The sequence below is a fragment of the Westerdykella ornata genome (assembly GCF_010094085.1).
Source record: "Westerdykella ornata strain CBS 379.55 unplaced genomic scaffold EI97scaffold_2, whole genome shotgun sequence".
In the NCBI taxonomy this organism is placed as follows: domain Eukaryota; kingdom Fungi; phylum Ascomycota; class Dothideomycetes; order Pleosporales; family Sporormiaceae; genus Westerdykella; species Westerdykella ornata.
The window spans coordinates 374,694-397,305 of NW_022986852.1; the positions used below are offsets into that span (position 1 = coordinate 374,694).

The 22,612-nt window shown below is 52.5% G+C and overlaps 9 protein-coding genes across 9 annotated transcripts; 6 read left to right on the top strand and 3 right to left on the bottom strand.

The window, feature by feature from the left end:
• The first annotated feature begins 2,468 nt into the window (after nt 1-2,468).
• On the top strand, nt 2,469-5,263 carry EI97DRAFT_429738 (uncharacterized protein). The gene is made up of 6 exons (XM_033797514.1): nt 2,469-3,134; nt 3,272-3,438; nt 3,518-3,594; nt 3,656-4,055; nt 4,104-4,234; nt 4,288-5,263. Exons 1-6 carry the CDS (start codon nt 2,943-2,945, stop codon nt 4,956-4,958), a joined length of 1,638 nt encoding a protein of 545 aa, XP_033657522.1. The 5' UTR covers nt 2,469-2,942; the 3' UTR covers nt 4,959-5,263.
• Nucleotides 5,264-5,897: 634 nt separating this feature from the next.
• Nucleotides 5,898-6,991, bottom strand: EI97DRAFT_369429 (ribokinase-like protein; the record flags this gene model as incomplete). Its single annotated transcript, XM_033795190.1, has 3 exons — nt 5,898-6,173; nt 6,222-6,452; nt 6,518-6,991. 3 exons carry the CDS (start codon nt 6,989-6,991, stop codon nt 5,898-5,900), a joined length of 981 nt encoding a protein of 326 aa, XP_033657523.1.
• Nucleotides 6,992-8,072: 1,081 nt separating this feature from the next.
• On the top strand, nt 8,073-8,995 carry EI97DRAFT_107240 (uncharacterized protein). Its single transcript, XM_033792940.1, has 3 exons — nt 8,073-8,519; nt 8,571-8,660; nt 8,712-8,995. The coding sequence occupies exons 1-3, from the start codon at nt 8,300-8,302 to the stop codon at nt 8,861-8,863; spliced, it is 462 nt and encodes a 153-aa protein (XP_033657524.1). The 5' UTR covers nt 8,073-8,299; the 3' UTR covers nt 8,864-8,995.
• A 131-nt stretch (nt 8,996-9,126) lies between these two features.
• On the top strand, nt 9,127-10,627 carry EI97DRAFT_447629 (uncharacterized protein; the record flags this gene model as incomplete). The annotated part of the gene is made up of 3 exons (XM_033800108.1): nt 9,127-9,394; nt 9,449-10,017; nt 10,166-10,627. 3 exons carry the CDS (start codon nt 9,127-9,129, stop codon nt 10,625-10,627), a joined length of 1,299 nt encoding a protein of 432 aa, XP_033657525.1.
• Nucleotides 10,628-13,061: 2,434 nt separating this feature from the next.
• On the top strand, nt 13,062-14,792 carry EI97DRAFT_107290 (exoglucanase-like protein 1 precursor). Its single transcript, XM_033792941.1, has 5 exons — nt 13,062-13,724; nt 13,779-13,828; nt 13,888-14,319; nt 14,379-14,661; nt 14,718-14,792. Exons 1-5 carry the CDS (start codon nt 13,163-13,165, stop codon nt 14,765-14,767), a joined length of 1,377 nt encoding a protein of 458 aa, XP_033657526.1. The 5' UTR covers nt 13,062-13,162; the 3' UTR covers nt 14,768-14,792.
• A 575-nt stretch (nt 14,793-15,367) lies between these two features.
• Nucleotides 15,368-17,500, bottom strand: EI97DRAFT_439081 (PARP-domain-containing protein; the record flags this gene model as incomplete). The annotated part of the gene is made up of 3 exons (XM_033799538.1): nt 15,368-15,514; nt 15,546-16,817; nt 16,871-17,500. The coding sequence occupies 3 exons, from the start codon at nt 17,498-17,500 to the stop codon at nt 15,368-15,370; spliced, it is 2,049 nt and encodes a 682-aa protein (XP_033657527.1).
• A 281-nt stretch (nt 17,501-17,781) lies between these two features.
• EI97DRAFT_429746 (uncharacterized protein) lies at nt 17,782-19,631 on the top strand. Its single transcript, XM_033797515.1, has one exon. It carries the CDS (start codon nt 17,974-17,976, stop codon nt 19,507-19,509), a length of 1,536 nt encoding a protein of 511 aa, XP_033657528.1. The 5' UTR covers nt 17,782-17,973; the 3' UTR covers nt 19,510-19,631.
• Nucleotides 19,632-20,028: 397 nt separating this feature from the next.
• EI97DRAFT_429747 (thymidylate kinase) lies at nt 20,029-21,311 on the top strand. Its single transcript, XM_033797516.1, has 3 exons — nt 20,029-20,201; nt 20,408-20,516; nt 20,628-21,311. The coding sequence occupies exons 1-3, from the start codon at nt 20,078-20,080 to the stop codon at nt 21,043-21,045; spliced, it is 651 nt and encodes a 216-aa protein (XP_033657529.1). The 5' UTR covers nt 20,029-20,077; the 3' UTR covers nt 21,046-21,311.
• On the bottom strand, nt 20,781-22,495 carry EI97DRAFT_107346 (uncharacterized protein). The gene has a single exon (XM_033792942.1). It carries the CDS (start codon nt 22,349-22,351, stop codon nt 21,200-21,202), a length of 1,152 nt encoding a protein of 383 aa, XP_033657530.1. The 5' UTR covers nt 22,352-22,495; the 3' UTR covers nt 20,781-21,199.
• Nucleotides 22,496-22,612: the final 117 nt, after the last annotated feature.

Below are 22,612 nucleotides of genomic sequence, written 5' to 3' on the forward strand. Positions count from 1 at the left end.
CGATGATTCCAAAGCCTTGCTGGGCACGTCCGGCAAGCCAGCGCCATGAAAGACTGGCCCTGCAAACTGAACATCACGGCCCTGAAAGATAGGCGTGTTGATTCAACGACATGGCGACCCAAGCACGGCTTGACGGGTGTGCTGGGCCATGATCGCCGACTGAGAAGAAGGCAGCCGGATGGCAAACCTTCGGGCTCAACATGGAGTTCCTCAAAAGTCGTAACAAGTCGTCACGTTGCACAGATGTGGACCTTTTGAGTAGGGGGCAGCCCCCGCCGCTTGGAAAGGACTCTTGATGAGGTCGGCCCTCCTAACGGAGCTGCTGTCAGTTCTCAGAGTCCCTCCTAGTGGAAGAAGCCAGCAGATATTGAGTTTCCACTCCGGTGGTGCTCTGACAGGCCGAAAGGCCCTTGGCATACTTACTCGAAGGCACCCGGGTCTGCGCCCAGATATGATACTCTTCGGTTCTTTTACCGCTTGTTGAAAACTTTGACTCGGACAGAGCCACTGTCGTATTCTCCGTAGGGGCAACCCCCCCACGAGCACGGCACTTGTTGCGGAATCTTCAGGTTGCCGTGCCGTGGTAGAAGCCACAGATATGGAGCTTGCCTTCGGGCACTCTGACAGGCCGTGAAGGTCCTTGGCATGTTTACGGAGGCTGACCCCGGGTTATGTCTCTGAATGCAGAGCTCGTAACTTGGCGCAGCTCGCTCTCCTTACGGGAGTTGCGGTTTACGTGTGGTGCTGTCCAAGGTTCCCGCTTTAAACCCATGTATGACATCTACATTAGTGTTAACGCGCCTGTGGTGTTAAAACACTACAGTGCCTGTGAAGGCATATGTGGTGTTAAGGCAATACAGTGACGTTGAAGATCTGTCTGACTGTCCGCCGGAGCTTGGGCCCGGAGTGGAAAGTGGAGAGATCTGGTCGCCCCATTGTATGAGATCTACATTGGTGCGAAGGAATCCGTGGTGTTCAGGCACGACGGTGAAGTTGAAGATTTGTTTGACTGGCCGCCGGAGCTTGGAGCCTGAGTGGAAAGTGGAGAGATCTGGTTGCCCCATTGTATGAGATCTACATTGGTGCGAAGGAATCCGTGGTGTTCAAGCACGACGGTGAAGTTGAAGATTTGTTTGACTGGCCGCCGGAGCTTGGAGCCGGAGTGGAAAGTGGAGAGATCTGGGTTTAGGACTGGTGAAGAGGAGGACGTGAAGGAGGACGTGAAGGAGGACGTGAAGGAGGACGTGAAGGAGGACGTGAAGGAGGACGTGAAGGAGGACGTGAAGAGGAGGACGAATCGACTTGGACCGAGCCGATGCCAGGAGCGGACGACAAACTCGGAAACCCGTGTGTTGTCTCGATGTCACAGTCTTCTTGACCCGTGTGGCTGTTCCGAGAGTCGTCTTCACGTTTCCGATCAGTTCGGTTTGAGTCGAAAGGTCGCGCACCACCGTCTGGGACCTGTCGCGGGTGATACCGCAGAAAGCCTATCTTCGTGATGGGCGTAGAGCAGGGTTCGGCGTCCCTGTGTGTGAGAAACGTCTTGAGGCATTCCGGGGGAATTTCAAGTGCCAATTGCGTCATTGTAATTGGAAGTTTGATTGTATGGAATCCGGGGGTTGTTCTAGCCTATGATATTGACGGAACTGCAGTCTTCGTGACTGCCTCGAACTCCCCAAAATATGCTAGAGCACGTTGCTTCGTTGCACCAACAGCACTCGTGTGTGGACAGTGGGGAGAGAGTGATTCAAACTGCCGTTCCAGTATTGGACGGTGGCGGATTCGCTGCTCGCGACTCGGTATTCCGAGATGAGTGGTGTATCCAACATAAATTTTACTTTAAAATTCTATTTTTTTCTTTTTTTCTTTTTTTCTTTTTTTTTTTTTTTGGTTTTGGTGTTGTTCAACTTTGCTGCTAAATTTGAAACATCCCCGTCGTCCTTTTCTCTGGGCATCTGCATAATGTGTATGGAGGTTGCGAGAGCTATGTACTGTAGGTAGCTGGGCTTCAGACTTCACACCGAACACCAGCTTGATAGTCTGATGCACAGATGGAGTACGCCATGAATGTTTGCAGTCGCTCTTATCCAGCCAATCGCAACGCCAACATCACTCTCACCACTCGAGGCTTTCCCTCTCGTAGCACTACATGCATGCCATCGTCGTTCACACGCTGATGGATCCGGCAGTACCTACTGTGTACACGGCACCCTGCCCTGGGTAAGAAAAGGATTCGACGCCCTCACTCGCTTTTCGAGCTTACCTGCCCAAACCGGCAGCGATCCACAGCTATGGGCGTAATATTAATGTGCTCAAACACGAGCGAAGTGCGGCAAAGCAACGGCTTGGGCGATGACGAGTTAAGGTTGGGGGTGAGCTTCGTTATCGCTAAGGGAGCTGCAGGAGTTTGTCAGCGAAGAAATAGGCGTTATTCGCTGCACACCCGTCTTTCTCCTACTCCGTGGTAACTATCACTACAGCTAGCATTACCTCAATTTGCCTCTCTAGACAATGAATCCATCCCCCGTTCCGGCCCGCACCCGCGCGCCACGCTGCACATGTATACCCAGAACCCGGTACGGCGTTCGCAGGATGAGCATGTACGACAGGGTTCAGGACTCGAATGCTGGACCCGAGTTGTCTCTCAGGCCACACCGCTGAATGAGCTTTTTGCACTGGACACGGCGTGGCTGGATGGTGACTGTGGATGGGTTTTCCATTTGCGTTGAGGTAGATAGGTGGGCGTTGAACGGAGGAGAGGGTACTTAGGCGGGAGCCCTTGCGGATGCTTCCTCGATTTGATTGTGCTTCCTTTTTTGCGACCGCCGTCTTTGTAGGAGCGGGTATCTCTCCCCTTGGGGTGTTTTGATCGAATCCTGATTGCTTCAGAGCACCCGTTATTATTTTGCGCTGTGCATTTCGTTAATAATTGGGAATCGAACATGGCCGACGAGAAAGCAGCGATCAAAGAAACGAAAGAGGTGGCTGTAGTCGCCGTCTCCGCAAGCGATGCAGCCTCCAACAAGACGGATATGAGAGAGGGTGGTGACGTGGTGCAGGTGGAAGGGGAGCCGAAGAGGAAGCCCATGGCGACGAAGAGGGCGTTGATTGCGTGGTTGGTGCTGTGTTTTTCGGTAAGTGGCTGTTTCATCTTCTGAGTTTTATGTAACTCAAGAAACTGTTGTGATGAGAGACGGGAGTATGAGCCAAAGTGTTAAAATAATCCAGAAACAAAGGGGGGAGAGAAAAGATTGCTGACGCACCATTCTAGACAGGTCCAACTTCCGGAATGGTATACCGATACATTCCAGCGGTACTGCAAACAAACGCCAATGTACTGGGGCATAAGCCGGGGACTAATGAGCCGTGTGCCAAACGGGGTGTGATCCATTGCGTGGTGCCGTTCGGAACGGGAGAGGTGGATTACAATAGTTATATGTGAGTTTACACCTTACTTCCTAAGCTGGAACCAAGAGAAGCAATGTGGAAAAAGAAGTGGGTGGCTGACACAGAGAAGATTGTATCTCCAGGCTATCGGACGGGCTTCAGAAGGGATATTGACCATCCTGACGAGCGGAATTGCGGACTTCACTCGTATGTTCTCTTCAAGCCCTCGAGTATCCCCAAATCAAGACCACTCACACTGTGCATTCAGACTTCCGCAAAACCCTCCTCATCCTAGCCATCATCATTTTCGGCACCTTCTCTCTACCCTACGCCTCCATGAAAAGCAAAACCTACCGCAACCTTGTCGCCGGCTCCGTCATCTGGGTATTTCAAACAACCATCCAAGGCATCTACGGTACGCTCGTGTCCTCGTATATTCCCCTGTTTATGCGCGAAGCGGGATGGCTCCAGCAAAGGACAAGAATTGGTCAGGATGGGAAACTTGTCGTCACTGAGGAAGAGCAGGCGACGAAAGAGTTGTATAGTAGGGGTGCGATGGTGAGCGTGCTGGGACTCTTTAGCTCGAACATGGGAAGCATGATTGGGCAGATTATCGGCATTATTATCACATATACGAGTGGAACGGGGGTAATGGATGGATATAAGGAGTATGCCACGTTTCCCCTGATTCCATGATTTCCGCTGACCATGGACAGTTTCCTCCTAGCCATCACTGTTGCAGGCGCCATCACGATCGTGTTCGGTGGTCTGGGCTATGGTCTTCTACCTTCCGTCAAAGGCACCAAGCCACCCTCCCGCAACCTTGGATTCCTTGCTATCAAGCGCTGTGCGTATCCCTCCATTCCGCCTACACCATTGACTAACCATTCCCGACACCAGGGATCGAACTCCTGAAATCCATCCCCAAGTACCCCGAAGCCTTCAAACTCTGCGTCGGCTGGGTCCTCTGGAACACGGGCTACAGCAACTTCAACTCGGTCATCGGGCTCCTCTTCCGCGAAGTCAGCGGCCTTGGCACGGGCGACCGCCTCTACACCGTCTACACCTTCATGGCCGTCGCCACAGGCACCGTCGGCTCCCTGGCCTGGATGTTCGTCTTCCCGCGCACCCGCTTCAAAATCATGCACTGGGCCTACTGCTTCCTCGTCGTCAACCTCTTCTGCATGTTCTGGGGCTGCCTGGGCATCAGCAACAACGTCAAGATCGGCTACAAATACGTACCCGAGTTCTGGGTCGAGCAAGCCGTCTTCTTCATGGCGTCGTCTGCCCTCCGCGGCGCGAACAGAGTCATGTACGCTTCCATGCTGCCGCGCGGTCGCGAGGCGCATTTCTTCGGCCTCGAGTTGACGCTGGATTTGGCCACGGGGTGGATCAATCCGCTCGTGCAGAGCGTCATTCAGGATCGTACGCATAATTTGAGGTATCCGATGTTGCCGAATTTCTTCTTGCTGCTGGTGGCGGCTGGGTTTTACGTTTGGTGTGATTTGGAGAAGGGCGTGAGGGATAGTTTGGTGCCTTTTGATGATGGGGAGGCGGTTGAGGAGGATTAGGGGGGCGATGTGGGATTCATTGATAGATAGGAGGCGATCCTGCAGACTTGGAGGGATGGTACTACTATCTACGGTGAAGTACATACGCCCTTATGCAGGCGCCACGGTCTCCCCAATACTGGTGGCAGAAAACGGACTAGCCCTTTGCCTCTCCCCACACAAATAAAAACAAGGTGCATCCGAGACTTCACAAGAGTAGGATCCTGAGCCTATATACTTCACAGCAGCTTTAGCGTTCTACAACTACAATAAGCATAGAGTAGGGCTGTAGAAAGCCTGGGTTTCAAAGTTGGTGCAGCGCTTTCACACACGTGCATAAATGGTATACCTGAACATCTTTTCCTCTTGAATAACCCCCCTCCTCTTATGGGTTCCTTTATGCTTCGCCCTATAATGCGCAAATTCCCCCGCGCAACAAATGATTCACAAGTTTGCGTAGCAATTGAACAGCAAATCCGGTTCTTTCTCCGAACGAGACGCCAATTCCAAGTCAAGCGTTGTGTCGACTATTAGATCTCATCAGACCTGCGTTGAAGTGTGCAGTGTGCTGATGCGGAGTGGAAGATGCACCTCGGACATGTAAAGGATGGAGGTCGACAACCGACGGATGCATGCATGCTGGAGCCAGACGCTAGGTGTTGATAGAGGAGATCAGTGTACCGAACCTCGGACAGTTGACGAGATAGGGATTCTGTTTCATTGCTATTAGTATCGGCTATACGACCGATGACATCTATCGTTTTCCATGGTCGTCTTCCCCTTGGGGTATCAGGGGCTAGGGGAACATATAATGGGACCGATGAGGACTGGCCTCAAGTAATTATGGCAGGATGTTTCTGTATGTCCTGCTCCTGTTAACTGACTGTGCTCGCCTGTGCTTGTTTGAATTCTGTTGTGGTAGCCAACGACACCTGCGCCTCCAGTGTGGCTCTCCATTGCCTAGGCAGTAGGAACTTCATCAATCCAAGGAATGGATGACTGGGCACCCTGTTTCTGCACCGTCATGGAAGAAGCCCGATTCGCATAGGCGACTGCTGCATCAAGGTCAAACTCCGTAGCTTCTGGGCCCGACTTCCAACGCGCAACAGCTACCGAATACGCGCCAGTAAATGTATCTCCGGCGGCTGTCGTGTCGACCACTTTTACCTTCCTTGCAGGAACAAGTGTTCCCGGTTTTGACTGTGCGTGTCGCTTCTCCGTCTGATAGTAAACGCCCTACGCTGGTCAGCACCGCCTCATTGTCTTGGAGTTGGAAGATCTTACTTCTCCACCGAGCGTAATGACGACGTTCTTCACGCCTCTGGAAATGAAAACCGCGGCAACTTCATCCCAGTTGGTCGGATTGTCGATGCCTGAAAGTATGGCAGCTTCCGTCTCATTGACCAGCAAATGCCCGAGGCCTTTGTACGCCTCCTCCGGCAGCGGTACGGCAGGTGCTGGATTGATGATAACCTCAACCCCCTTCTCACGTGCTATTCTCATGTTGTGCAACACCTGCAAATGTGAGTTATAAAATCCCCATAATGGCTGTTCCACAGGATAGAATGCTTCCAACGTACCACCTCCAATGGCAACTCTAATTGGAATAACACCAGCCCCTCGTCACCCACTACCAGGTCCTGCACAGGCACCTCCCCATTTGCACCCGGAGAAACCAGGATCCTATTTTCTCCCGTCCCCGTCTCGACGATAATCACTGCTACACCCGTCTTCTTCCCCTTCAGAACCTCTACCATTTCCGTCCGCACCCCATCCTTCCTCAAGCTCTCCAAAAATCCAGGCGAGAACTCATCGTCGCCGACCGCACCCACCATGCGCACTTCGATGTCGGAAGCTTCTCCATTGAGAGCTTGAGACTGAGTGCGTGATAGCCGCGCACATGCTACAGCCTGATTGGCTCCTTTACCGCCGTACCCGATGGAGAAAGATTCGGAGGTTAGTGTTTCGCCGCCGACAGGGACGCGCTGGGTGCGCGTTACCAGGTCGACGTTAAGGGAGCCGATGACTGAGATGATGGATTGTTTGGCAGACATTGTTCAGTCGGAGCTGGACAGTGTGGAAATGGGAGACGCTGATGGAGTGAGGTTGAAACAAGAGCAGTGGAGGTGCATGGCGCGGAAGGGCTAGGCTGTTTTAGGAATCGTGTGCTTTGTAAATCAGGGGCGAGAGTGTCGATCCGACTCATAAACTCAAAGTTTTTACAAGTAGAGTTCCTACGTCAAAATTTAGCGTGCTTGGATCTAACCTATGCAAGAGTAAGATACAACCTTCGTTTGCTAAGTGTAAGAAGCCATTGACCTGGATCCTAGTCCTGTACGTTGTGCAAATAACCAGATTTCTCATGCTACATCTCCTTACCACACCACTTGCAGATTCTGGACCTGACTGGAATTCCCGTCTTTGAATTCTTACCTTGTCTTAATTGTTAAGTTTCTCGCGCTGTGTTACAGGCAATTCTATCACATTCTTTTCTACGGACGCACTCCACGGGCATCATTCGATCTTTAAGAACGCACTCAAGCAAAGATCATCACTCCTCCAAGGTCTGATACAGCTCGGTTGTTATTCAGAAGGTAAAAGCCGACGACCACTCACAATATACTCCTGTCGCCGACATCGACCGTAAGTTGCCTGCGAATAATGCCTATTGATATGACTAAGGTCGTAAGAACGTGCGAAGACTGCAATCCAGCGTTACCAGAGACATTCACTCACAGCAACATCTTCTAGAGCTGACTACCGCACAGACTCTCTGTTGGGCCTTTTCACCCTTGGTATTCTTGCTAGCAAACGAGATGAACGGTTTGCTGCTCATGATTTAAGTTTCTAAAGTCACGGTCCCGCCCAGCACCGGCATAGTTGCTCTGACAAGTTGCTTCCGCAAACTCAAAATTCCGCAATGGGTAGCCTGACGGACGTAGAGGCATGGGTCAGAGCAGAATACCCGAAGCGGTATTGCGACTATCAGGGACAGCGAAAACGGCCAGTCAATTGGAACAATTTCAGGACATCATTGAAGACACAGGGATATGCGGAGGGGAAGGTGATTGAAAAGATTATCATAAAGTACGTTGGATCCACAATTTAACGTAGTCGGCTGACTTATCACCTTATATGACCCTAACCCTAACCCTCCCCTAAACCTAGCCCTCCCCTAACCCTTTGATCCCGTAGTAGGCTCCAAATTTAGCCTCAGAAATCTAACCCCATTCGTCCGATGATCGCGGCCTAACCGAGGTAACTGGTCTTTGAATCCTCCTTGCACCGCAAACCCTCCATCTACATCCCTTACCCTAATACTTCGCAGTATTGTATCCGCCAACCCTCCTTTAGTTTCCGCCATGCCAGCCGGTCGTCCCCCGAAATACCGCACGGAAGCAGAAAGGAGTGCAGCACGGTTGGAGCAGTACAGAGTCGGGTCGCGGAACTACCGGGCAAGGAAGAAGGCGAGAACTGTTCCGCGATGTGAAAACAGTCCCGCTATCCAAGGCGGTGTCGGTAATAATTTAGCCCCGGCGCCAACAGCAGTTATATCGAACACGTCGAGAACAGTGTTAGCAGGTGATGCGCGAGCCCTACAGAACGGTAACTCGCCTTGCTAACATCAAACAGCCTATAGAACTAACGTCGCCTGCGCTTTACCGCGTTTAGCCCCTAAACCAGCAGCAGTTGTATCGGACGCGTCGAGTACAGTAGTAGCAGGTAATGTGCGAGCCCTATAGAACAATAAGTCGCTTTGCTAACAGCGAACAGCCCATAGGGCTAACGTCGCCTGCGCTTTACCGCGTAACAGTATACTAGACATTCCCCAACGCAGGCCAACAGCGCCCATCCAACAGTCGCCTACCATTGCGCTGCCCACGCCCCGCCTACGCAACTCGTTGCAACTGTTCCACCAAGTATAGCATTTGCGAAGGCCCCTCTCTCGCCACCGTTACCCCCGTACGATCCATCCGAGGACGGCGACTCGTTAGTGTCCCCATTCGACGCGCATAACGACCTTGGCGACTCCGAAACCATACATGGATATGTGGATCTCCCACCAGATGTTTCGTTGGAGTTCGACTCTGAGGACAGCAGAGACCAGGAGGATGCGGAAAGCATTATTTCGAACGATGAAGTGAACCTCTGAACGACTGAGAGGGAGAGCGGAGGCGCGCAATTGGACATGAGCCTCCTTGACCTTCTTCTACCTACGGATGTATCCCTGGATCCTACGCACATGCAGTCTGCAAGTTCAAGAGAGTTGGAGCATGCTCCGCTCATCAGCCAGGAAGCTTTTCAAGCCTTCCCAAACACTATACAACAATACGGCTTCTTGGGGATCCACAAGGCGTCCGGCGCAAAAATGTATCACAACACGAATGGACCATTCGCGACGTTTATCTGCGGACTTCAGGGAAGCGGCAAATCCCACACAACCTCCTGCTTGATTGGTCAGTATGAACGAGAGGTCGCATTTATATCAGCTTTACTGACACCATGCGTAGAGAACGCTCTAATACCAGTAGCCTCGCCGGATTTTGGGAAGCTTGACAACCCGCTCTCCGCTATGGTATTTGCATACGACAAATTCAGTGGTAATGGCGACGGATTTAACATCAGCGAAGTTGCATCCTTAGCTTCGGCGCGCAGAGAGCTTCCCCAACAACTGAGAGTGAAAAAGGTTACCGTTTTATTATCCCCATCGAATCCGACGATAGCCAGGATCTACAGGAAACTGCCAAATGTCACAGTCCTACCATTCAAGCTCGATCCACGTGCACTCGGCGTCCAAACTATCCTCACCCTTATGGCTGTCGACAAGTCAAACACAGTTCCTCTTTATCTCGCGCAGCTCACGAAGATTCTTCGCGATATCAATGTACAAAGCGGGGGTCGCTTTGATTACGCCACTTTCAAACGGAGACTGCAGCAGTGCGAGTTCAATCCCGCTCAGGAGAATATGCTGCAGCTGCGCTTAGATTTGCTGGAATCCTTCTTGGATCTCAGCGGGACAGCTGCCCAGCCGCAATTTGGCGCTGGGGAACTCACAATCATGGACATGTCATGCCCGTTTGTCGACGACAACACTGCGTGCATTCTCTTCAAAATTGGGTTAGAGAATACTTGCAATCCAAAGTGGCGGGAAAATTGGTAGTATTGGACGAAGCACATAAGGTAATTTGTCATTTCCCTTCTTCCGCTTCACTGATTAACCGTGTCAGTATATGCTCGACGTTCCGGGCGCCGTAGAGCTCAATATGGAACTCACCAAGACGATTCGCCTGCAGCGACACCGGGGGGTGCGCGTCGTCATCGCAACACAAGAGCCCACGCTTCCCCGTCTGATGGATCTTATTCCTCTGTGCGACGTCACCATAATCCATCGGTTCTCCAGCCCAGAGTGGTTCAAGGCGCTGGCACGACACATTCCAATGTCCAGCAACGACCGCACTCTGCTACTGGAAGATATCGAAACACTCCCACCTGGGACCGCCTTTGTCTATGCGCCGAAGGCTATATTCGGGAAGGGCGCCCGTGGCACCTTTGTCAAAGGTGCTGGAGGGCTTGTAAAGATTAGCATAAGGAAGAGGTTGACGCTGGACGGTGGTCGTTCGATTCTGGCGTCGACGGACCGAAATGCCAGTCTAAATGGAGCATACCGTTCAGCTACTAACCTGCAGTAGCTGTATCTAAGTATGTATGGATAATGCTCATAGGGGCATTGCTCTTTGTTGGTGTCGTATTTGAGCGAAATCTCGAAGGTTTTGTAACAATAGAAGTTTGATACCCTAGGACAGGATAAAAATATAGACTGATGTGTACAGCGCCTCGTGCCTCTTTTTTTCACGCGAGTTGGCATGAGACAAAATGGAGCTACTGTACCGTTCCAAGATAAATCCGCCGCCATGTTCCAGCTATGGAACGCCGGCTCTTCGTGAAATATGACTTGCGAGTATATATGCTATCCGACCACAGAGAGTCAGAGACGACCTTAGCCCATCCACAATTTGTATACTGTAGTGGTGGCAGTGCAACCTCTGAAGCTTTCCGTATCGCAGCCGATTTAGTATCAGCGTTTGTTGCATCCAGTGCCATGCTGGGGAGGTTCATTTGAACCAAACCTCAACAACGCAACAAGATGCGAGTCAGACGAACTCCTGCAACATGAAGGTCAATGTCTCCCAACACCTCATTTCCACGGACATGTGCCTATGGGAGTGCGTTCATGTGCAGATCTATTAAGTTACACGAACAGGACCGTTCTGACCCATTATCGGGTTTCAGTGTAGATGTATGCGCCTCCGTAATCTGGATAGAGCCTGTTTCAACCCGGAATCTACCCACCATCAGAGTTGAAACATATTGGCGGCGAGCAGGTGTCTCTCCAGTCATATCTCGGAAAGCCGGCGAGACTGGTGTGTGTGTGTGTGAGTGTGTGGGTGTGTGTGTTTGAAGACGGCCAGTGAACCCGCCACGAACACTGGACCGCTACAGCTAAACCCCTGAAATTCTTTCGTAAAACAGCAAGCTTCCAGTTTGTACGGCCGAGCTCCCCATGTTTCTGGGCAGAAGCTTCTTCTTCACGGGCATGTCTGATTGGTTCTCTCACCATGGCTATTTCGACTTCCATCGCGATGGCTCGTTTGGTCTACAATCTCAATGCGCGCTTTACAAGGAATGGTATATTAAGTACTGCACCGTAGTATGGGTATGGCTTTTGTGCTAATAGGTCTATTGACTTTCCAAGGCTTGAATGGCGTTGCTTATTCAAAGTACCTATACATTCTTCCATTTCTGGCTCTTTTCAGGGCGGAGCTCTCGCCTCCGGCTTATAGGAGTGTTGCTACCTTCCTGGAGTGACAAGGTCAATACTTCGGTAGGGGAAGAAGTTAGCCAGCGCAATACCAATGGTTTACATACCTTAGAGGGAAGAACCACAGTTAAGACTTTTTCAGTCACCATTGTGCGTCTCATCGATAGCGGTGAGAAGCATAGAAACTTGCTCACGCAAATATGGCTAGCCCTTGAAACCCGTTTCTCAAATCAACTACGCTCTTGTTTTGGAGAACTTGCTCTGTCAGCCCACTGACCGTTGGCCTTCGACGATGCTTCTGTCACACTGCAGCACTTCCAGATTATTTGCTGTTGGAGACACTAAGTCGAGCCACACCAAGAGTCCAATCGGCAACGGAGAAGCATTTCCAGCATCTCGACAAGGCGTTCACCTTGATGAGGGTGGAGAGATATTTGACGTGTTGTCACGACGGGCTCCCAATCAGGCGCCCACATGCATATTTACCCATGAAGGAACCCCAGCCCGGCAAGCCCCCAGAAACGCGGGGAAGTTCTAGAAACGGCACAATCCGAGTCCCCAAGCAGCGTGAAGGCAATCTAACCTCGCAATCTACACAGCCTTCGACTCCAAGTTTGTCACACGCGAGATCAGCGTCCCATTGCACGTTGGCCTGGTATGCATTTTCTCCTCGTCTGCCGAGCGCTGCCGGCTTGCTGCATAGCCTGCATTATGGCAACGCAACGAATGACCTCTCGACGAGGGAAATGTATTAATCTCCGTGAATCTAATAGATGAAGCGGGGTGCAGGAAAACGCTTGGCCCATGCATTCACACCCCTGGTTTGCCGACGACCAAGCCTTAGGAGTAGGCGGGATATACAACGCAAGCAAAGCTTAGGTAGCCCACTTTTCCACTATCGGGCCACGCTACACAGAGTGAACGCTCCGGTACGCTAACCCCGCATTGCACCTCTACATCCCTGTCACAGTGTAAATATACCGGAATATCTTCATCTTGGCAGATACTGCGGACGCATCACGATTCACTGTTACGGACCGGCCAAGCACAACCAGCAAACAGGATGGGATGGGAGCAAGGCAAGACACACATGATGCTGTGGCACACAACCAACAGGAGATGACTGAGCCTCGAATTGTATATTGGACGGATCCAAAGGCTAACGGGCCGTCGATATAACGATCCGATGACCCTGATTTCATTTCAGATCTGGTCTTGGACCTTTTCCCGACTATACTACCAATCTATGTGGGGAATCTCCTGGTTTGAAGGGAAGATCTGGAAGATCACGGAGGCGGAATGGATTTGCCTCAGGGGCAGATATAAAAGGGGAAGAGCCTCCACTGAGCCGCCGTGTCACTGCCACCCCTTCTCCGCAAAACACTGACCTACCGGATCATCAAACATGGTGTCGTCGTTCGCCCTCAAGGCCATCACGGCCTTCCTCGCCGCTTCCCCTGCCTCGGCATGGCTCATTGGCAAGGAGCAGACGGAAACCCACCCCAAGATGCAGTGGAAGCGATGCACTGGCAAGGGCGGCAGCAGCTGCACCAACGTCAACGGTGAGGTCGTCATCGACGCTAACTGGCGCTGGCTCCACGTCAAGGACGGCTACGCCAACTGCTACGACGGCAACAAGTGGAACACAACGGCCTGCGCAACCAACGCCGACTGCACCAAGAACTGCGCCATCGAGGGCGCCGACTACAGGTCCACCTACGGTATCTCCACGGGAACGGATTCGCTGACGCTCAAGTTCGTCACCAAGGGCCAGTACTCGACCAACATTGGCTCGCGTCTGTATCTCATGAAGGACTCGAGCAACTATGAGATGTTCAAGCTCATCGGCAACGAGTTCACCTTCGATGTAGACCTGTCCCAGCTTCCTTGCGGTCTCAATGGAGCCCTCTACTTCGTTTCCATGCCTCAGAAGGGCCATGGCCAGCCCGGCGCCAAGTACGGAACTGGTATGTCACGTCCATTGTCTTCAACAACATGCGTCCCACTTACACCTCCCTCAGGGTACTGCGACGCCCAGTGCGCCCGTGACTTGAAGTACATCAACGGCGAGGTAAGCCACTCCCCTGCTGCAGCTCCAGGATGCACCCATCTCACAATAACCACCACCAGGCCAACGCCGAAGGATGGCAGCCGTCGTCCAACGACCCCAACGCCGGCATCGGCAAAAAGGGCGCCTGCTGCGCCGAGATGGACGTCTGGGAAGCCAACTCCGTCTCCACGGCCCTGACACCGCACTCGTGCCAACCCGAAGGCTACTCCGTCTGCGAGGACGACGGCTGCGGCGGAACCTACTCGCTCGACCGCTACGCCGGCTCGTGCGACGCCAACGGCTGCGACTTCAACCCCTTCCGCGTGGGCGTCAAGGACTTCTACGGCAAGGGCAAGACGGTCGATACCTCCAAGAAGATGACCGTCGTGACGCAGTTCATCGGATCGGGGAACAAGTTGACGGAGCTCAAGCGCTTCTACGTGCAGAATGGAAAGGTCATTGCCAACCCGGAGCCGCAGATTGAAGGCATGACTGGCAACAGCATCACCCAGGTACGTAGACTCTAGATCCTTCCTTCAAAGTGACCAGTCTGTCTGACAACTCCCATCAGGAATGGTGCGACCGCGAGCAGCAGATCTTCCAGGAAGAGATCTACCCCTTCAACAAGTGGGGCGGCATGGCCTCCATGGGCAAGGGCATGGACTTGGGCATGGTCCTCGTCATGTCGCTCTGGGATGACCACTACGCCAACATGTTGTGGCTCGACAGCAACTACCCCACCGATGTGGACGCATCCAAGCCTGGTGTCGCTCGCGGCGACTGCGACATCTCCTCCGGTGTGCCCGCCGATGTCGAGTCGAAGAGCCCGAATGCCCAGGTCACCTTCTCCAACAGTATGTTTTCCCCTTCCTTGTCGCTGTCTCTTCTTGCGGGTACTAACGTGCATCAGTCAAATTCGGCCCCATCGGCTCTACCTTTGCTCAGCCCGCCAACTCTTAGATTGTTGCTGCCGAGGGTATGGTGATTGGTCGCAATCCTGTACAAATGTATCAATCGCCTGGTGCTTGTGGGAGGATTGTGGCTTCGTGTATATAGTTGGCTGTTTCTTTCTTGTCAATCGTCCCGTTTGTACTGCAGCTAGAAACACCGAAAGACAAATGAAACAGCGGCTTTACATACTCTGTTGTATAAGGACGGGAATCAAGGAGGTCGTGATTATGGAACCCGTACTCTGAGCGTGAAAAGGGCAGGGTGAAAGCACAGCTCAGCAGAGATACTATTGTGCAGGAAATTGCAGGATGTTACCTCTCGGATGCAAGCCAGAGACATCAAAGCAGAACTTATGAACTGGAGGTTGCATTGGGTATCTATACTTAACTAGCCTATATGGACGCCCATGGAGAAGGAAAGTTGCTCAGATTAAGTATGTAAGTTTTTCTTGAGGAATGGACACCCTCAACTGAGGGAGCCGCGCCGGCAACCACCATGGATAACCGCCATGGAATGCCTGGATGGTATGATACAGCTTTTGCGACCCATGGATCTAAGACTCATAAGGCGAAGTGCGATGAAATTGGGCCGTTATCGCTCGATAACAGATCACATCTGCACACGGAAGAGATATCGGAGGCGAACTTGGGCAACGTCGTAGACAATGTACTCGTTGTAGTACAGGCTGGCATTTTTGACGCCGGTGTCTCCAGCGCGCACGGACACGTCGGGCTTTGAAAGAACGATCTTTAGTGACTGAAGTGTCCAAGCGAGAAGGGCAACTTACCATCATCACGCCAGCGAGGGACGGGTGAACACACTTGGCATCCTTCCATTGACTTGGGCCGGTTCTACCTTTGCCCATGGTGCTGAGGAGACCTTTCTTCTTCGCGTCTTCGCCTGCGTTATACGAGGCTTGGGTGAGCTCCTGCATCGGATCGCCGAGTTCAGCCTCGCATAGGAGGATGAGGGCAGTGCCGCCAGAGTTATAGGAGCAACAATAGCCGGCGGACTTGGAGGACATATCCGCAAGATAAATACCCTTGCCGAACATGTATCCGGAAACGGGAGCTTCTGGAGGCGCGATGCGAAGTCCTTGGCCTAGGATGCCGCCAAAGTTTGTCACCCGCGAACCATGCCACAGGAGCCGGCGGTTCGAGGCAATGTTGGTAAGAACATTCTTCTCAAAGCGTTCGAACTCGCCCTTCCGCTTGATACGGAATATGTCTTGCACCTGGTACTTGACATGATGCGTTGCTCCCTTGCTGTCGTTGAGGTAAGCGAAGAGCTCTGCGAACTCAGTGCTCGTGGGTTCAACGACTTCCATCTCGTCCATGCCCAAGCCTTGGTATTGCCTGTCAAGTGGGTGGATTCCGCTGTCGTCCTTGAGAGTGCTCTTCATCAAGGCGGCCGCCTCTTTCATGTCTCCCAGACTCTCGAGTAACTCAATCTCCCTCTTAATGAGATCGTGACTCTGAATGATTGGAGGGCGGTTGCGACCAAAGGCATGAGGTATGAGTGAATAGTAGCTGTTGGATAGATGCTCGATGGCGTCTGGAACCGGCAGTCCATATTCTGTATGTGCGAGGTTGTGGTCATTGAGCAACGCAGCGAGATCCTTAAGCGCCTGAAATCCGCGGTTAATTGTGGCCTTGCTGAGCTTGCCAAGGGGCAGCTTGTCTGCGTCGTAATTCAGGGCGGACATTGTCTGAGCAAAGTACTGCTGGTTGAAGATCAACGCCATCAAGTTCTGTACGGGAATGGCCAAAGTGCATTGAACTTGGTCTCGTTTCGCCGGGGCGTTGGAAGCAGGCTTCGCGGAATCTTCGTCATCATCCGAATCCGGATTGTAACTCCTCTCGATGTAGGCATACTTTCCTGGCTTGGGCTTCTCCCCACGGGCTTCCCACTTGAGACCAGACTTGGATTGGAATTTCTTGTGGAAATGGCTGATTGCATCGTGGAGAGATCCGTCTCCCAGTACAGCACTCTGGCCACGTTCTCCCACACGGCCCCAGCGCGTCCAGGTCTTGTAATCCTGGTTCCCAAGGTGCAGGAGCTGACACACGTTAGTTTTTCCTCGGATCCACTGAACGGAACGGGGGAAGATACCTGTATGCGGTAGAACTTGTTGTTGTTGTTGGAAGCGTTCGTTTGATTGAGGGAGGCGTCGAAGATCTCACCGTCGGGTTGAACATAGACTTTGTATGCGGTCAAGGGGCAATACTCGTCGACTGGGATTTGAAGGTTGACAGACTTGGCATTCTGGCCATCTCCAATCTGGGCATTTAGTCCGTTCAGATGCGTTTTCTTGAGCTTCTTGTTAGTTGGCGGTGGCGGCGCTGACGCTGTCGGGCTGGGTGAAGCGGGTCGTTTCGCAGCTGTGGCATTCTTTTGCTGGTTCGAGCCCGTGTTCGTTGGTAATGGCGAGAGAAGGTACGACGTATGGTCTGCCTTGGAGTGTGAAGATTCGCATTCTTGGAGCCAGTCAATTGTGACTATTGAGACATTGTTGGAGGTTGCAGCTTTGACCTTCGCAGAGTTCTTGTCGACTTCTTTCTGATTGGCGAGAAGCCAATCCGTATCTGACGTTACTATTTTGTCGACCGTCGCTCCCAGGTTTGTAAGGCGTTGTTGAATGGCCGTCTGACTGGTTCCCTGGAAAGTGCCGGCGATAGCTACGCTGCAGCCATTCAGAGGGAATGGGGCCGGGCCTGATTTCGTCGCAGCCTTCCTAGCCATGATTGGGAAGAGTGGAGAAGGTTGGAATTGCAGGCGTAGAGGAGAAGGTGGGAGGGTGGCAGTGAATGAGGAGATAGAGGAGGTTCAATCCAACGAGACTGTTTATATATGGAATCGGAACCCTCGAAAGCTTGCGGCACGGTCGCCTGAGGAAGGTGAGAAGCGAGGGACGGTTGCCTGATGGTTTGGCCCTTTTGAGACTAGCGTAGACGCGTGATCACGTGAAATGGCAGGCAACCGCGTTGCCTACCGAGTACCTCTCCACAATGAGTCTGACTGAGTACTGGCCTGGGCTCAATCAACAAATACTAATACCAGCCAACGATATCTTTCCTCATCCGCAACTCTTCCTCGCTCACCTCTCCTGTCTCTTACCTTGCTCATCAGCTTCTCCTTCTCTCTCAATTTGCTTTGCTGGAAATTTAAAGGAGCCTTTCAACTCTTCCTAGCCAAGAGCTAGGTGGTCCAACAGCATGGCCAACCTTACCAGCATTCCCCTCGAATTGCTCCTTAAGATTTCTTCACATCTCTCTACCGTCGATCTAGGCTCGCTGCGTCGAACATGTAGGACCATCGAACGCTCCCTATTCGACAGCTTCGCCAAGGAATTCTTCTCCAAGAGGCAGTTCATGTTGACACGGCCCAGTCTCCAAGCTCTGGTCGATATCTCCAAGCACCCAAATCTCTCCAAGGAGCTTCGTCATGTCATCATCGGACTGGAGAAGTACAGGGGCGGCTTGCAGCCCACTTTCGACTTCCCGGATGATTCGGCTTACAAAAAGTACCAAGATGGCTTCATCGATCAAACAGTTTTCCTGGATCTTGGACTTGCCAGGGACTTTCTCAGTGAAGCTTTCAAGAACTTGCCTAATTTGGAAACCGTCGGAATACGCAATTATTCAGCGCGCGGTCGCTGGAGAGAGGGGCCAGACGCTCTCTGGAGAAGCTACGGAGCCCCAACTGTATACCAAGAGACTGGCAAAAACCTCCCCCCGGATCTTGGTCATAATGAGGGTTGGGACTTGCATCGCCTGGCCCTTACTAATCTCGTGTACGCTCTCGGAGTCGCATCCAGCAAACCTCCAAATCTTGAGATCATCTTCCGTGGACGAGATGTTTACTCGCCGGACAACATCTTTTGTTTTTCCCGAGTCCTCCTGGATGGCATGGACGCAACTCTGAAGGGATTTCGAAGCGTGATACTGCCACCGCTATACCTCAGAGATCCGGGTTGGTTGCCCTCCAGATGGACCAGGTTGGCTGAGGAGCCCGCATTGGTAACCTTTCTGGCACGCATCAATAATATCACTCACCTGCGTCTCAATTTCCACTCGAGGGCAATGCATGAGCGAATCGCGGGATTGCTAATGTGGCTTGCCTTGCCTGCACCATCCTGTGAGAGCGGTACAAGTGGGGACTCGGCGCAGGCATCTCTGACGAACAATGTGATGCGGCCGGTTGGCTTCCCTCATTTGAAGCGACTGGACCTCGGCATGTTGCGTGTACGGGGCGACCATATTTTGCGGGTGATTGCCAAATTCGCGCCGACTTTGCAGGAACTGAACTTGTGGAAAATCCGCCTGGGTGAACCTAATGACCCTAATTCCGCCAAGAAAAACGTCTGGTCCATCTTCTTCCAGAGCCTCTCCAAGTTATCTGGACTAAAGCTTAACCATCTGCTAGCGGGTGAGCTAAGCCAGAATTACTACCAGGAAGCTCTTGTAGGATTCAGGGTGGCCAGAAGGAATGGCAATGAGGAAGACCTGGGCGAGGAGGACATTGGAGATTCCGAGGACGAGCCGGAAGGTGAGGAGACGGGGAAGTTCGAAAGGGTGGTGGACTATCGATTCCGCGATCCGGCCTTCCTGGAACGCCTGGGGAAGAGGGTTATTGTCCGATGGCCTCCTCCGCCTCCTTTGCCAGAGTCGAATGCAGAGGACGACGAAGATGAGATGGGAAACGAAGATGACATGGAAAACGAAGATGACATGGATATTGACGAAGAGTAGGGCATGTACTAGCGTGGTTGGGAGCATGACTGTCATTCCAACCGATGAGCTTTCCTCATTAGCAGATGAATCGAGTGTAGCTATGCCGATTTCCTTGCTGCTGCAAGACATATTTTACCTATGACTTGTCAACCTTAATCAAACCAACACCCTACGTGCTTTTGACTTGTGACCTAACGACAGCTTCTCCACGGACCGAGAACCATTATGTCATCCAAGTACGATCGGGGTAGTCGTCAAGGGCAGGTTAGCTACACGTCATACAGCCTCGTTATGGTGCCCCCCTTCTCAAACCGTGATCCCATGCACAGCGTTTGGTGTCATAGTGATTGAAAAAGACTATAGGGAGTTTGTACGCTTGTGGACGTTCAATCCCCCGAACCAACCTCTTCCCGTCCCTGATTTTCTACTGCCAAGCCCCACCACTCCTCTTCCAATCTAGCGTCAAGTTCCGACCAACCTCACACATGCCTGTTTCAACGACACTTGCTGCTTCGAATCCTAGACTTCCCATCTGGCCCTTGATCTCGCCTTTCTTCATACTTTTTTTAAGAGACAGCAATTGGGAATGACACGCGGCAAACTCATCGTTTTCGAAGGCGTGGATCGCGCGGGGAAATCGACGCAGGTGCGGCTTCTTGGGGAGGCGTTGCGGAGGGAAGGGTTGGATGTTAGGGTTATGAGATTTCCTGGTATGTCCTCGTGAGGTTTTGAGAGGGTTTGGGTGAGGAGGGGGAATGAGCGGCTGTTGCACTGGTGTCTATTGGATTCACCAAACTGGTTAATTGCATGCGGCCGCACTTTGAGATGGAGTAGGTAGTAGCTTAAAGCTATATCACGGAAGGATAGCATCTGCTGCTGATGCAGTAATAACCTGTGCTAATGAAGATCTTGGTAGATAGAACAACTCCCATTGGCCGCATGATTGGAGAGTACCTAGCCGGACAAAGCGACCAAGAAGATCATGTCATCCACCTCCTGTTCTCGGCGAATAGATGGGAAGCCGCGTACGTGATGTCTCTTCCTCACCGTCTCCCGCTCGCCCTTGGAACATTTACCCTATCTCGCCTCTCTATCTTTCAAACCCGAGCCAGATGCAGCCACTAACGCTCCCTCAGCGCCTCAATAGAATCCTCCCTCAACTCCGGCACCACCGTGATAATAGACCGCTACTACTACTCGGGCTGCGTCTACTCGGCCGCCAAATCCAACCCCAGTCTTTCCCTAACCTGGGCACGGCACCCAGAGGAAGGCCTTCCGCGTCCAGACCTGGCCATCTTTCTGGATCTGAGTCCAGAGGAGGCGGCGAAGCGGGGTGGTTATGGAGGGGAGAAGTACGAGAAGGTGGAGATGCAGGAGAAGGTGAGGGAGTTGTTTGCGGTGTTGAGGGAGAGTAAGGAGGGGGAGGACTTTGTGACGGTGGATGCAGGGGCGGGCGTGGACGAGGTGAGTAGGAGGGTGAGAGAGGTTGTGAGGGAATGTATGGAGAGGGTCGATAGGGAACAGGCACCGTTGAGGTATGTGGGGCCTTGGTGATGGAGCCGGAGACCGAGAGCTTGCGGTTCCGGCCTAAGAGCTCGAAGATATCGATCGATGGTAGGGTAGACGGAAGACGCGGACGAGGTCAACGGCAACCGGCCTGGGACGTCCTGGAAACAAGGAGATGGCACTCAGGGTGCTCGAGCATTTCTCACCCCTTCTTCCTGCCGCCAGCATATGAGTCAATGGAGGGGAACTCTTCTTCCTTTCCTTTTCCTCCTACATATCTGTCGATAGATGGGTACTCCTCTTCTCCATCCTCGACGTCTTGCATCCAGGTCTCGTCTAGAACATCTTCGTTATCGCTTACTTCCGTCGCTTGAGTTCCTAACAGCTCCTTTTCCACGGAGCCTGTCTTGGGTTTCGCTCTCCTCTTTGGCTTGAACATGGCTTCGATCTCCGCTTGTCCTCGGATGCGAAGGCTGAGCTCGCGCATCAGCGTCGACCATTTCAGCTGTCTCTTGCAGCTTGGACATGTCCCATGCGTAGGGATGATCGCATCTCGATCCCCCTCTTCTTCCAGAAACCGGCTGGAAAGGCAACTCACGTGACATACTGTACTGCAGGTGTCGACTGAACAGATGCATACCAGAGAGCTGGCATCATTCACCGACTTGCTACACACGCCGCATCGGCGTGGTTTGGCATTCCCAAGGACGGCTCTCGCCTTCTCAACATGCGCCTTGCAGTCTTCATACGCCACGGGAATCTCTCGAATAAGGTCCGGTATCTTATACACAAACTCGCCATCAATCGCATCGCCCGCGGGCACCATCGTATGGGCCTGCGTAAGCCTCACCCTCCCTTCCATCTCCCACCCCACCGCCATCTTGTCGGTATACTTTTCCCAGAGCTCCCAGACATCCTTGGCGAAGAAGCGAATCTCCAACGGCCAGCGCCTAAAGCTCTTCACGCCCATCAAGAACCCCAGATTCTTCAAGCGTGCCTCCAAACTCATCGGCGGCCTCTTCTTGCCCTTCCCCTTCTGCAGCTCACACACCCTCGAGTCGCGCACGTCCCGCTCAATGTGCCGCGTGGCATGCGTGTTCTGCCACGCCCATTCGAATTGCAGAGCAGCGACTCTGGACGGGAAGCCGGTTACTATGCAGGTCATTTCCCAGGGGCGCTTGCTTTCGAGGGAGGTGCGCTTGGCGCCGCCGCGGCTCTGGCCATTGTGTTGGGCGAGGCGGCGGGCAGGGTTGGGGGTGCTGCCGATGTAGAAGTAGCGGCGGGTTTTGGATCGGAGAAGATAGCAGCAGTAAAAGGGAACGATGGGTGGTGGATTTGTTGTTGGGAGGTTCATGTTTATTTGTATATCTTTGTTGGTGTGGTTGTTGTCGTCTCATGTACATGTTGTCGTCGAGCAAGTGTTTGGTAAGTTAGGATGTTGAAGGTACAGATAATGCGCTAGCAGGACGCAAAGTACGCGGACGGTAGGATTAGAGAACGTCAAGATCCACTTTGGGAGAATGCGTGACGAAAGAGGAATAGTGCGAAAGTGATCAACGGGGAACTGCAACTGACAGTGACCTCGGGAGTCTAATCTGATGTCGAGCGCGTTCAA

Coding starts and splice junctions, on each gene's coding strand:
- EI97DRAFT_429747 (XM_033797516.1), top strand. CDS start 20,078: ATGACACGCGGCAAACTCATCGTTTTCGAAGGCGTGGATCGCGCGGGG. Junction 20,202..20,407: donor TAGGGTTATGAGATTTCCTG/GTATGTCCTCGT, acceptor AGATCTTGGTAG/ATAGAACAACTCCCATTGGC. Junction 20,517..20,627: donor GCGAATAGATGGGAAGCCGC/GTACGTGATGTC, acceptor ACGCTCCCTCAG/CGCCTCAATAGAATCCTCCC.
- EI97DRAFT_107240 (XM_033792940.1), top strand. CDS start 8,300: ATGCCAGCCGGTCGTCCCCCGAAATACCGCACGGAAGCAGAAAGGAGT. Junction 8,520..8,570: donor GTCGAGAACAGTGTTAGCAG/GTGATGCGCGAG, acceptor AACATCAAACAG/CCTATAGAACTAACGTCGCC. Junction 8,661..8,711: donor GTCGAGTACAGTAGTAGCAG/GTAATGTGCGAG, acceptor AACAGCGAACAG/CCCATAGGGCTAACGTCGCC.
- EI97DRAFT_107290 (XM_033792941.1), top strand. CDS start 13,163: ATGGTGTCGTCGTTCGCCCTCAAGGCCATCACGGCCTTCCTCGCCGCT. Junction 13,829..13,887: donor TGAAGTACATCAACGGCGAG/GTAAGCCACTCC, acceptor AACCACCACCAG/GCCAACGCCGAAGGATGGCA. Junction 14,662..14,717: donor CCAGGTCACCTTCTCCAACA/GTATGTTTTCCC, acceptor AACGTGCATCAG/TCAAATTCGGCCCCATCGGC.
- EI97DRAFT_429738 (XM_033797514.1), top strand. CDS start 2,943: ATGGCCGACGAGAAAGCAGCGATCAAAGAAACGAAAGAGGTGGCTGTA. Junction 3,439..3,517: donor GTGGATTACAATAGTTATAT/GTGAGTTTACAC, acceptor GACACAGAGAAG/ATTGTATCTCCAGGCTATCG. Junction 4,056..4,103: donor GTAATGGATGGATATAAGGA/GTATGCCACGTT, acceptor GACCATGGACAG/TTTCCTCCTAGCCATCACTG.
- EI97DRAFT_429746 (XM_033797515.1), top strand. CDS start 17,974: ATGGCCAACCTTACCAGCATTCCCCTCGAATTGCTCCTTAAGATTTCT.
- EI97DRAFT_107346 (XM_033792942.1), bottom strand. CDS start 22,351: ATGAACCTCCCAACAACAAATCCACCACCCATCGTTCCCTTTTACTGC.